Here is a 12,974-nt window from a genome sequence, read left to right as displayed (position 1 = left end):
TCACCTTTCTATCTATGCAGTGTGGTTTACCTGGCGATGGCAGGGACTGGGTCAACCAGCGCCACCATGAAGCGAAAGAAGAGGGAGCCCTTCCATTTCACGAATTCCTCCTAGAAATAATTAAGAAAGGCGATTATAGATATACAATGAAAACACACCCTGCTTAAAGATTCCCAGAGCAGCCTAGTAGCATGAAGGAAGAATGCAGAGTCGATCGATGATTGCTACTGGAGCACTATTGTTTTTGTTCTCATTACGACCCAATTTGGTTGGCATAACCCTCAGACTAATGTGATGTTAAATTGCAAAGCAATAGTCTATACAATGATGTCATAGGTCATGTGAAAACATGCCAGTTTGAGTCAAGTCTTCCTAGAGGATTGAACAGATCTCTCTATATTGGAGAAAAGAATTTATGCAGTTATGCATACGCACAAATCCTGTTTTTGCCATTCTGCACGTGGTCTGGATCTTTGCATTTTTCACGATAAGTTCTGACACTTCTCACATAATCAAATGCGCGCAATCTGCTTGGACCCTGATAATTGCCACTAGCGTTTGTTGGTATATGAAGTCATCTGAAAAAAAAATACCCATAACGGTTGTATTTGTGGGTGCAAAAATAGCTTCGGACATAATTATATATGTTGATATCATCCCTTTTCTTTTTTTTATGAAACTACAATGAAATAAATGTTTCAAATTATAGCCTAGTGAAGAAGAATGTGTAGAAGAGTTCCTACCTGGAGCAGGTTGGTCAGCATGATGAGGGTCTGCTCCCTGATGACAGCCTCATTGTCCCGCAGACAAGCAGAGATGTTGGGGATATAATGATCCACGATATTGGTGTATCGAACACACAGGTCACACATAATCACAACCACATTGTTGCGCACGGCAACCTCTGGGCCAACCTCTAGTTCTCTGGCAAACACCGGCAGGTACTTTTGGACGAGATCCTCATGCTGCAGACACAGTTTACCTAAACCAGACGCCAACGGAGAGGAAATGTTAAGAGGATTGCTTCGAGGTTACTGTCCAAGTTAGGTGTCATCTTGGACAATGTCGCCCACCCACTCCATGACGTGTGAGTCAAGCACAGGAATCAATGGGTCTTATTTCACTCCTGTCAGCAGCTATAACCCCATAATTTATCGTTTCTGTGCAATAATCATTTTTACTTTGGCATTAATACTGTACATTTCATACCTGCAAACTCAGAAGAACTGAAAAAGGTGACACATCACCCCCCCACCCCCCGAGAAGAAAATAAAGGGAAAACACAACGTTTTCATGGTGCTAAAACGATACTGTATTATTATATTGTGTATTGCTAAGGCCACAGGGTCAAAATTAAATGATTTATTAAAAATGGAATAACAATAACTTATTTCACCAGTAAATTACTGTTAAACGACAAAAACAACCACTGGATGGGAAAGGGGAATTTTACAACAACTTTGAATGCAGCAGGAGGCTGGCAAGGTGAATTTCAAGTGAACGCAACATCTGTGTTGTTTTTCAGACAACGGCTCTACAGGCTGTTGGAATCCTCTCCAGTGAAATACAGACACACTTTTACACCGTTTAGCTGTCAGCATTTTAACCGTGTTTACTCCAGCTGCTAGCGAACGGTAGGCTAACGTTAGCTGCTGTCAGGTGTAGTGTTGACCAGCGTCCCGTGCGGCGATGTTTCAGTTCCCTCTAACGTCAGTTTTCGGAGCATCAGAGAGAAGCTTAGGCATTTAAGTGGCACCTAAATAAGGCACCGAAATCCGCGTTGCTATTCGGTCCGGCAGAGAACGGTCGTTAAGACACCGGTGCCGTATTAGCACCGGGTCTTGGACCCCCCCAAATAAAAACTCTTCGGATCTACACGATTCACGTGGATGACATCCACATCCCCATTCAAAACGGCGATTTTTCAAAATCGACTAGTTTGCAGGTATGACATTTAAACCAATATTCTTATTTATACTGTTATTGCATTTTGACAAACTAATCATAGATCCTATTTTCAGCATTATTATTATTATTATTATCATCATCTTATTATCGTTTTAGTCCTTTGTTTTGTTTTTCTGTTTCTTTTTATAAATATAAGCCATTACAGGTTTCGACCACACTCTCACATGCATATTATATTTCTTCAATGTGAATTGTATTTATGTGTGTGAAACAAAAACCAAAAAATGTGACCCAATTTTTACCTGGGGATCAAAGTATTGCTGATTCAGATTTTTGAAATGTATGAGACAGTAGAAATGCATGGTAGTTAAGGCTATTAACCATGTTTATCATATAGAGGAGGCAGATATAAACAGAGAAGAACAGGTTACCTAAAGCAATGACTCCGTGAGCTCTGACTCTGGTAGGTAGAGAGTTAGCTTTGAACTGGGACAGAGGCAGTGATGCTGGCAGCTCATCCCCGCACTCTGTCAATGACCAACATAAAGAACAAGTCAGCCATGTTACCAACAAAGTAAACTAAGTTACCTACAAAGTACAGAAATGTAAACCAGGTTTGAGGTCATTTAGAAATAGCTAAAACAGTGTTTTTCAACAGATTTTTACACAGTAAAATGCTTAGCATGCATCTTGGTCACAATTTAAAATAAAACCTATGACTGACTATCTCTCTCTATATCTATATAAATATATAACATAAAACTTGTTTTTTTTAAACGGGATTTCCTTTATCGTATTTCATTTAGTCTGAATCCTGGCTTAATATAACTCAACCTGGGCCATATTTAGACTTTTAAAAAGGGCTTGCAAACACCTGACACGATTTTACCACAATTGACTGTAATGGGAGCACACCTGATAACACCACTACTCTCACCAATTCTCATTCTTCTAACCTCCAAACCAGGATAACAATATTGTATCACAGTATCTCTGTTCTTAGATGTCCATCCTCCCTACCTGCCAGTTTGTCAGAATGTGTTGTGAGGACAGATTCCACCAGCAGCACCGTCCTCTTGCTAACTTTGGCAGGACAGTTAAGTGATGCCACACCCAGAGTGTGGAGGTGTTTTACCTAGAAGAGAGAGCATTTTCAGTTAGATTACAAGCACAGCTATCCCACACCTGAGATGATGCAGCACCCTGAGACAAAAAAAGAGTGATGTGCACATCCACACTAATTTACAAACAACTTTAGTTTCAGTCCTCCGTCGAGACCATAGACTGTAAAAATAATGGACGTAGCATCAGTGACGTCACCCTTTGGTTTAGGGATGTCACGAGAACCGATACTTCGGTTCCAACTCAGTACCGAACTTCTGAAAACATGCCGGTACAAATTTTTCCAGGTACCGGGGGATGCAATCCTTCCCGACCCGACGGGGGCAGTATATACGCCTAACGTTAAAAATGTTCTAGCCTGCCGCTAAATGCTGAAGAAGAACACTCACCAGCACGGAAAAACAGCGAATAGCCCCTCATCTCCCTGTACGGCTTGACTGCATTCAGCTTCTGGCTTGTACATCTACGGCGGCGGCTTTCACGACTTCACCTTGAACTCCCAAACCGCAAGTGAGTCTATTTCTCTCTGCCGTTGTCTAACACAACCTAACGTGTGCTCTGATAGCGCTTGTTTTAACGGACCTCTATAACATTTTTACAACTTTAACCAGCCCGGTTCTTTGTGAAAAACAACAATGGCAGAGAGAAACAGACGTATCTAAACATGCTTGCTGTCTGGGAGTTCCGGGTGAACTCATGAAAGACAGTACCGTACGCTGGCTGTGTGATGACGCCAGGCTTCAAAGCAACGGGCTGTGGGGTCCAGAAGACTGAAGTTTTCATTTTTGTAAATCACGCTCTCCTTGCCCCCCTTCACACCATAACAGAAAGTTGAAACTAAAAGAAAACACTGAAAGAAGAGTGACCGTTTTCAATTCAATTTTATTTATAGTACCAAATCATAACAAGAGTTATCTCTAGACACTTTACAGATAGTGTAGGTCTAGACCACACTATAATTTACAAAGACCCAACAATTCCAGTAATTTAGTCTGTACCATAGGCTGTAAAAAATAATGGCCGAGGCTTCTGGGTCAGTGACCGTATTGTCAATTTTGGCAACCAAAAGCCGATGCCTGGTGGCCAATTCGGCAACCACTTTAAAAGTTAGCGTTGAGCCCTGTGGTGTTCCGCAAGGTTCGATACTTGGGCCACTGTTGTTCAGCCTATATGTTAATAATCTGCCTTTGGTTTGTCCTGACGTAAAGAACCAGTTATATGCAGCATACAGTATAACTGTAGCTGTAGATACACAGCTGCACAGAGCAGCAGGCTGCTTCAAAACATATCAGTGCAATGAACGATATCATAAGATGGCTTGACAAATCATGTCTTAAGTAAGTAAAACTGTTAGTATGTTCTTTTCAAAGCGACCATGTAGCAATCCAGACCCAGATATAAATGATATCAGGGAAAAACTTATAAGTTGTGTCTAAATACAAGAATCTGGGTATCTGGATTGATTCAAATCTCTCCTTCAGATCTCATTTAAAAAAGTATATGCAAAAGAGTTAGATTTAATTTAAGTAACCTTAGATTTGTCTGACAATCACTCAGCTTTGAAACTACTATGATATATATGGATGCCATGATTATCTCGCATTTTACATATTGCTTGACTAGCTGGGCTCAGGCTAACAAATCCACAAGGAAGCCACTTGAAACTATACAAGCGTACTCTCAAAAGTCTAGCTCAGAAACCCAATAGCTTTCACAGCTGTCAAATTTGAAATAGTGCTCTCACAGTCGTTTATTTGCTTTACTACAGTTTTTAGATGGATTGGCTATTCAGCAGATAGCTGACGCATGGCGACGGTGCGGAACACATCGCAAAAACTAGGGCAACGGGCCATTAAAGCTGACTTTGAACCTGCATGGGAAAGATCTTACCATCAGCTCCTCATTGAAGTTCTGGGCTCCATTTTCACTCAGGATGATGCCAGCTAAATAGGCCTCGCAGACCGACACCAGCTCACCACAGTGGTGGTTTAGAAAAGCCTGAACAGAATAAATCACATAACATGTCAAACTACAATGGGAATTGGGGTTGAGTTATACTTTGGCTAAATCATGATGTAGGACAGACGCTGATATGATGAACATCATATTGAGAGAATATGAATATTGGCTGATGAGTTGTGCCTGCTCCGTGCTGGAATTTTACAAGTATAAAGCAACCTAAAACATTATTGAGGAGCATTAAAACAGTTAAAAGTTTAAACCTTACACTGAGTCATCATTTAAAACATATCATCATCGATCAAATTGACACTGGTCAAGCCCCAGAACATAAATACTTAAAGTGGGCATATGCTTTTCCGTATTTTCTGTCATATCTATGTTATGTCGGATTTTCATGTTAAACGTGGCCAAAACAATTCAAATAATGGGAGGTAAACATATTCTAGACAAGTGAGCTAAAACGATAACATTTCCAACTGTTCTGAACACTCCGGTTTAAACGTTTTTTTCTGCTCTCGGCTGAGTGTTAAGCAACACTTAGCCGAACTTCTCCGATTGGTCATCGGCTCAAGGTAGGCAGGACTGGAGTTAGATACTAGATAGATAGATAGATACTGCGACGTTAACATTGTAGTAGTAAAACAGTAAAATATGTCATCTTAGCTGCCAATGTTATTAAATTCTCCCCCATTCCAGGTCACATTACTCCTGAAACATTTTGTCTATGTAGTATTTGATTTAAAAGCCTTAATCTGCGATTATTCTTGACTGTAGAAAATGCTGCTATACTCTATTAGTGTTCACTGGTAACAATAGTAGCTACATGTTAACGGCAATAAACAATGTCATCTTGGCTGCCAATGTTGTTAAATTCAGTATTCAGGTTCAATTCAGGTTCAGTAGCCTTTATCTGCGATTATTGACGTAGAAAGTGCTGCTTCGTTTCATCACAATCTAACGTTAGCATACTGCTAACTATTAAGTAGCTGCATGCTAACGCCAGATAGCTGTTATCTCGGCGGCCAATGCTGGTCAATTTCGGGTCACATTACCGCTGGGACGTCCGGTTCTGTAGTATTTGGTTTAGAAGCCTTTATTGGGAATTTTTCACGGTACAAAGTCCTGCCACATACTCTTTTGCAGTAGCTCCAGCTGGACTGGAGCAGAGCAGAGATTCAAGGAAACACGCTGGCCAATAAGAGCAGACTGGGCTTTCTCGGGAGGGGTTATTAAAGAGACAGGCGCTCCTACAGAGCATCTCATACAGAGGGTGAATACGGGTGCAGCAGCCATGGGCAGTATGAGAAAGTGTTTTTTGAACATTAAAAGCATGTAAACATGTTCTAGTAGAATAACAAAATACAAGTATGAACCTGAAGATGCTATGTAATAGTTTAAAAGCTGCCACAATTTATTTGTTTCTTTTAATTTAACGCCAAAACTTTCTTTACAGAGCCGTTTTCCAAACTATGGCCTTTGGTTTACATTTTGCATCCTAACATTTCTAATTATGAAACGATGCAGAAAAAAAGCTTGATTACAGTGCTGCCTTACTGTATACCAGCAGTTTTAAAGTGAAAAGGCAAGATCACCAACCTGAGTCTCTTTGATGTTTTCACTGCGGCCATATTGACAAAGAGTCTCTACAGCTGCACAGATCACCTCCAGAGACAAAGTAAAAGTCTTCAACCAAGACATCAGATCATCTAGAGAGACAGATGGTTGTTTACATACAGAAGACCGTAAATTGCGTCAAACAATGCCTATGTTAAAAAAATGTCACCGCAGAATAAAAATGTTTAGAGCTAGAACAAGAAACAGCTTGTCGTTATAGCTAATATAACCCTTCATGACAACTGTACAGGGGGTGAAAAATTATATTAAATTAAGCAAGAAATTATTTTAATGCCCAGATAGACATACATACATTAGGTGGCGTGGCTTGTCCATCCCCATATGGAAGCTGTGTCAACATATCACTCCAATTAACAGCAACGGCCTCTTAGTATAATAACCTAGATATTGCCCAATATCAGACTGAATTTGTCATGTTAAAGTAATGGACTAGTTCCAGGGAATCTTATACACACTTACACTCTTGTTGTTAGTTGACATAATAACTGGCATGTATAAAACTAAGTAAACTTGTTTCAACATTATAGTCGACTATTCAATCCATTATCAAACAGTCTACAAATAAGATTAGATTAAAATAGGAGAAGTCTGGAATTGTCAACTCTTGAGGAAGAATGGTTGAATATGTGCACTGTACAGTCTACTTCCACCAGGTTGGTCTTTGGAGAGGATTCTGTTGGCGGAATATGATTGTATACTTTATAAACCCCAAGTCAAAAAGTGTACAGACAGGTTTGATGGGAAGGGGCCAATGTTGGAGGAAATGTGGAGAACAGCTGGCAGCTCATTTCCATATATTTTGGAGCTGCCCAGCTGTTCGTCATATTGGCAGGAGGTAATACAGAACATTTCTGGTCATGGAATAGACTCTTCCTTTTCTACAACCTATTTGGGCAATATTGCAGCTAATTTATTGGGGCGAGACAAATCTACTAAGATATTGTTAGCAGCTAGCAAGAGAGCTATAACACGAAAATGGTTACAGACCTAATCTCTAACAAAGACTGACTGGATAGATATTGTGACAAAGATGTTGAAACCAATGTATTGACAAAAACATGCCAACATGATTTGCTCACTCACTGTCCTTCAGCATATAATGAAGTCATTGTGGATTTTTGTAAAGCTCCACTTTTGATTTTCATTAATTTTATTTTATTTTTTTTTACTTCCGCCGAGGTTATGATTTTGCCCGTCAGTAGATGCAACAAGCTGTTACAGAGAGTGCCACAGGGTATCAAGAGTCATTCTGCTGCTGCAGCATAGATGTCAGGAGTCAGTAGGCGTTTGATTAAGGTAGCCTAGATGGTATTAGCACCCATGTGTCAGTAGTCAACAATGCTATTTGCACCCAGTTTCGTTGCCTAAACCTAGCCAAACTGTGAAAATAATAAGTCAGCTAAATGTAAAAATAGGTTTATCATGGGAGGGACAGTCTGTGTTTGACCCAGTCATCCACTGGGATCTCCTGCACGATGCTCTTTATACTACTATTAGGGTGGATGGCTCTCTGTCAGAACAGCGCTCCTCAGGGCTGTGTCCCGTCCCCGTTGCTGTACATTCTTTACACCAATGAACGTAGAAGCCAGCACGGGGACAGGGACATCCTGAAGTTCGCTGATGACACGGTCATCATCAGCCTGCTCCGTAAAGATGAATCTGAGCATGGGCCAGTGGTGGATGAGTTTGTCCAATGGTGTGATGAGGCCTTTCTCAAATTAAACGCCACAAAGACCAAGGACATTGATTTTAGAAACGTATCCCTCCCGCCATCTCAGACCTTCATTAAAAAAGGTACTGGAATGATTTTGTGGAGACAGATGCTCTTTTCTCCTCCTCCGTATTTCATTAATTGCATGTGCAGCACCGACTAGAGCCTTGGCATTATGCACGGCCGTACTATCTATACCTGTATCAAATTGCCTGAAATAAACAAAGCTGCTACAGTACAACCATACAGACATCTACACACATCACACTGCTCGCTTGTAACTCAACATTGTTCCGTTCTTGGCTGAGATGGACGACATAGCACTGCATGAATTAGCCAGTAGCTAGACATTTAGTTAGCGTAATAATCACGAAAAAACACCATGGTGAATTTCAGCCTGTGTTCTCTTTTTTCTTCTTAAAAAAAAAAAAAAACGAATACTCTAATCCAAGAATTGAAAGTCAACAACCTACCCAACGAACGAATGTCCAAATAGTCGAATATTCGAGTCCAGTCCTACTGTATAACGAGACGTTTTTCAGGTAATAACCAGGGGTTAAAGACCGGCAAGTGGGCCGGGACGATTCAAAACTGTGTTCCGGCAACTTTGATTAACAAGTAAACTAATCGGATTTGTGGTTTCATACAACTGTGTTTCATTCTGCAACAGCAGTGAAATGCCGCGATGCACAGGTGTGAGTACAATCTGAGGGACTGGGTCAAATGGGCTTGAAACTTTCATGGTAATAAAGCCTTTGAATTTGAAATTTCAATTTGAGAGACAGAGAGATTATGACAATTCCAGACTCATCCTGTAAATTTCTCCCATCATCCCACACTTCATTTACTTACTAACTATCCTGTCCTTGGTATCTTCGTTCAAATGTGCGGCGATGTCTCCCATCACACACAGGATGTGACAGCAGGTTGTCACATTTACGTCCTTTGAACTAAGAGCAAAAGTAAATAAACAAAAACCATCTAGGTAACACTGACATTCTTAGCTGAAGATCAAACGTGACCTCAATTGTAAATGTCAATGAATACGGTGTGTCCCTCTCTCACCTGACCATGCTGTCCCAGGCATCCAGGATCTTCCCGTAGGGCAGTCTGGGGGACGAAGCAACAACCTTGGAGAGCAGCAGCCAGGCCCCGGCGGCGTGGTCAGCGTCAGTGTGTGAGATCAGGTTAGTGATGAACGTCTGTGTGAACTTGTTCTGTTTGGACCAGATGGTGAAGGCCCTGCTGAAATATCGGCTGCAGCCATAGGGACAAAAAAAAACAACAACACAATATTAGCAACAGCAGTGGGAATGTGATCATTTCCCCAGCAATGACACTATTTGAAGGTCAGTAAAGGAGAAATAATGATTGAAATGACTGCTAATACCTAATATTTTGTGCTAATATTCAGTATTCATTGCGTTTTGACTATCTAAATCAATCAATCTAAATGCAAAAATACAAGTATTTTGTACTTCACATAATTTGTGCTGTATGACGTGTTCTTATTTTGTATGAAACACAAACTGGACTGAATGTAGTTTTCCCCACCCGAGGTGCTGGCAATCATGACAGAGCAGGCCTAGCAGGTCCCAGGTCAGCCTCTGACTGGCATCCAGGTAGCAATTTGCGTACGGTTTGACCTGGCTTAGCAGCACTTGGTCCAGAGCCTCCAGGGCCTTGTCCTGCACTGAGTTTTCAGAGTCTACCACAGCTGGCACCACGCCCTGCAGCCATGCCTTCTGCACCACGCTGCACTCTGGTTTAGCCTGGTGGTCAGAGAAAATAACAAAAACATTTTTTTGTGTATTGGAAATTGTGCAACACATTTTCTTCTCTCGTCACTAGATTGTTGGGAAAAGTAATCAGTATGCAAAATGTTGTACTGTCTCTCAGAGCTGCTGGTTGAGACTTACAGTAAGCAGCTCTCCTAAACACTGCAGGGCCTTCTTCTTCACAGAAACAGCTGGGTCTCTGCAGCGCTCTGACAACGTAGCCAGGTTCTCCCAGCTCATGGGGATTACGTTGTGTTTCAGGAGACCCACAAGGGCCTGTGGAGGGACGGCAGAGCACAGACGTTAAAGTATGATCTGTGCATCTCTTTGTATACTGCACAGAAAGCTCATATACTGATGACGTATCAGTTATTGTACTCATTATTATTTGGATTTGAAACATGAAGCTGTCTGGTGAAGCTCAGTTTCCAATACCTGCAATGCCGATTTTCTCACGTTAGTCTTCGCGTCTTTTACACGCTTCAGGAGAAGAGCCAGGTTCTCTTTAGCTGCACCAAAAATGTATAACAACACATCTCGTCAGACTGAGACAGAGCTCGTAAACAATTCGTGCCCATGTGTTTACGAAATGCCGCCCAATACCCAATGCATGTCATTAAAATCATTTGAATGGTAGCTGAGGTTGGTTTGCCTCACCGTCGCAGTCGGAGCCGTCAGTGGCGCTTATCTCCACAGTCCTGAACGGCAGACTGCGGTAGGTTTTCTGACTCTGCTGGGAACTTCCTGAAACATACAGTCATATGTATAAAAAAACACTTCAAACAACATGCACAAGAGTAAACCAGGCGTGGGTATCAAAATGCACTACATAAAAAAAAAAAAAAAAAAATATATATATATATATAAAATAAAAAAAAGGTACTTAAATGAGGGCCCTGCCTGTGGGTAAAGCCCCAGGGCCCGATGGCTTCACAGCAGAATTTTTTAGGAGTTTTGCAACTGAACTGGTCAAAGCAAGGTATCGTTTATCTGGGTATCTTATTCCCTGCCTAGTTAAAGTTAATTCGGATCCATTATTTAATAAAATCTCTTGTTAATAGATGGGCAACTCTCAATAGCAGGGAAGGTCAATGTTACATGGTTTGTGTTTCCAAGCTGAATTACCTTGTCCAATCTCTTCCTCTAGTGGTTTCCCTGTCATATTTTAAATGGTTTGACATGATAACAAAGACATTTATATGGAATGGTAACATATTACATGGTATAATATTAATATCACTTTAAGGGTACTAGTATTGGTACTGGTATTGCAATTTTTTTAAGCGATACCGAGCCCTACACGCTAAACGTGCCTGAGTGTGTACTGTACTGTCAAACAGTAAACTCTGTAATAAAGAAACAAGAGTGTACCTTCTGTAATTTCACCTTCCAATACGGTCTGGGTTCCAGCTAAACAGAGAAAGTAGACAAGTTACTTTGGTGGAAATGTGTCCACAAAAACTGTTTAAGATACAAACACAGCAGCTCTAAAAATATACAAACTCCCCATTACATTCTCTAATAATTCAAAGAGTTATGTATTTTTATACTACGGCTCTACAAAGTGGTCTATTGAAAGTGCTCCTGGTTTCAGATGCAAAATTAGCCCAAATTCATCATATCGACACGAGCTTTACAGGATAACGTCTATTTTCAAATACAGATGGTTTTTTTTACAATTCCATTGTGTGCATTTTCTCACTAGCAGAGAAGAGGTTGTGGACAGCCCGCGTGACGTTGAAAGAAGGCAGCTCCAGACACTGGGCCAGGCAGGCAAGGGCGTGGCCTTGGACAGTGGGCGAGTTGTCCATCCGCCGAGCGAACAGCAGGCTCTGGATCAAGAACTTGTGTGGCAGGAAGCAGGTGAGCTCTGGGTCCTGACACTCTTCCAGCCTCCTCTCTGGCTGCTCCAGCAAAACCATCACCACATCCACGGAAAACAGCCGGCACACCATCTACATAAAGGCAGCAAAACAGAACACACACACACACACACACACGATGTAATGAAGCCTGACTGAAATTTAGACTCAATGGTGTTTTAAGCCATCATTGTCGACTTCAAGGCAGCGCTGCAACTGTCGACTTCAAGGCACCTAACCCTAACCATAGCCCCTAGTGCCTTCCAGACAGCGCTGCCTAGAAGGCAACTTTGGGGGCTTAAAACATCAAACACCGAAATTTAGACCTGGGCTGCACCGCCTACCTGAGCAGCACTTGTGCTTTTCATTGCAACGCCCATTTGAACAGGTTAGAGCAGCCACGCTGCCTGTGTGAGCAGCCACGCTGCCTGTGTGAGCAGCCACGCTGCCTGTGTGAGCAGCCACGCTGCCTGTGTGAGCAGCGCGGCTCGGCTGATCTAGAGATCTGCAGTGTCCCCTATTTTTTATGCGCGAGGTTCGCAGCAAAAATAGATTTGTTGATAGTCATACTGACATCGTACCAGCAACATTACACCGTTCACAACAGTTGCAATGTCTATATCTTTAGAAAATGTCATAAACAAACATAATAAACATATTTTTAACTCATTACTTCCTGTTTAAAAGCCCTTTAGCGGTTCTGTCTAAAATACATATAAATGACATATACAGTGGTGTGAAAAAGTGTTTGCCCCCCTTCCTCATTTCCTGTTCCTTTGCATGTTTGTCACACTTAAGTGTTTCGAACATCAAACCAATTTAAACAATAGTCAAGGACAACACAAGTAAACACAAAATGCAATTTGTAAATGAAGGTGTTAATTATTAAAGGTGAAAAAAATCCAAACCATCATGGCCCTGTGTGAAAAAGTGATTGCCCCCTAAACCTAATAACTGGTTGGGCCACCCTTAGCAGCAACAACTGCAACCAAGCGC

The 12,974-nt window shown here is 41.4% G+C and overlaps 1 protein-coding gene across 1 annotated transcript in view; it reads right to left on the bottom strand.

Moving 5' to 3' along the window:
• ncapd3 (non-SMC condensin II complex, subunit D3) overlaps nucleotides 1-12,974 on the bottom strand; it is a 47,892-nt gene that overhangs the window by 16,766 nt on the left and 18,152 nt on the right. Inside the window, exons 11-24 of the mRNA XM_078273835.1 lie at nucleotides 11,819-12,071; nucleotides 11,488-11,526; nucleotides 10,774-10,860; nucleotides 10,552-10,625; nucleotides 10,258-10,392; nucleotides 9,893-10,110; nucleotides 9,404-9,595; nucleotides 9,191-9,288; nucleotides 6,589-6,698; nucleotides 4,921-5,028; nucleotides 2,929-3,043; nucleotides 2,340-2,435; nucleotides 744-982; nucleotides 31-110 (exon numbers count right to left, since the gene is read on the bottom strand). Coding sequence (XP_078129961.1) covers nucleotides 31-110; nucleotides 744-982; nucleotides 2,340-2,435; nucleotides 2,929-3,043; nucleotides 4,921-5,028; nucleotides 6,589-6,698; nucleotides 9,191-9,288; nucleotides 9,404-9,595; nucleotides 9,893-10,110; nucleotides 10,258-10,392; nucleotides 10,552-10,625; nucleotides 10,774-10,860; nucleotides 11,488-11,526; nucleotides 11,819-12,071 — 1,844 coding nt within the window. The remainder of the gene's footprint in view (nucleotides 1-30; nucleotides 111-743; nucleotides 983-2,339; nucleotides 2,436-2,928; nucleotides 3,044-4,920; nucleotides 5,029-6,588; nucleotides 6,699-9,190; nucleotides 9,289-9,403; nucleotides 9,596-9,892; nucleotides 10,111-10,257; nucleotides 10,393-10,551; nucleotides 10,626-10,773; nucleotides 10,861-11,487; nucleotides 11,527-11,818; nucleotides 12,072-12,974) is intronic.

The sequence above is a fragment of the Sander vitreus genome, chromosome 17 (assembly GCF_031162955.1).
Source record: "Sander vitreus isolate 19-12246 chromosome 17, sanVit1, whole genome shotgun sequence".
NCBI lineage: Eukaryota > Metazoa > Chordata > Actinopteri > Perciformes > Percidae > Sander > Sander vitreus.
This window is presented reverse-complemented; position numbering and strand designations above follow the sequence as displayed.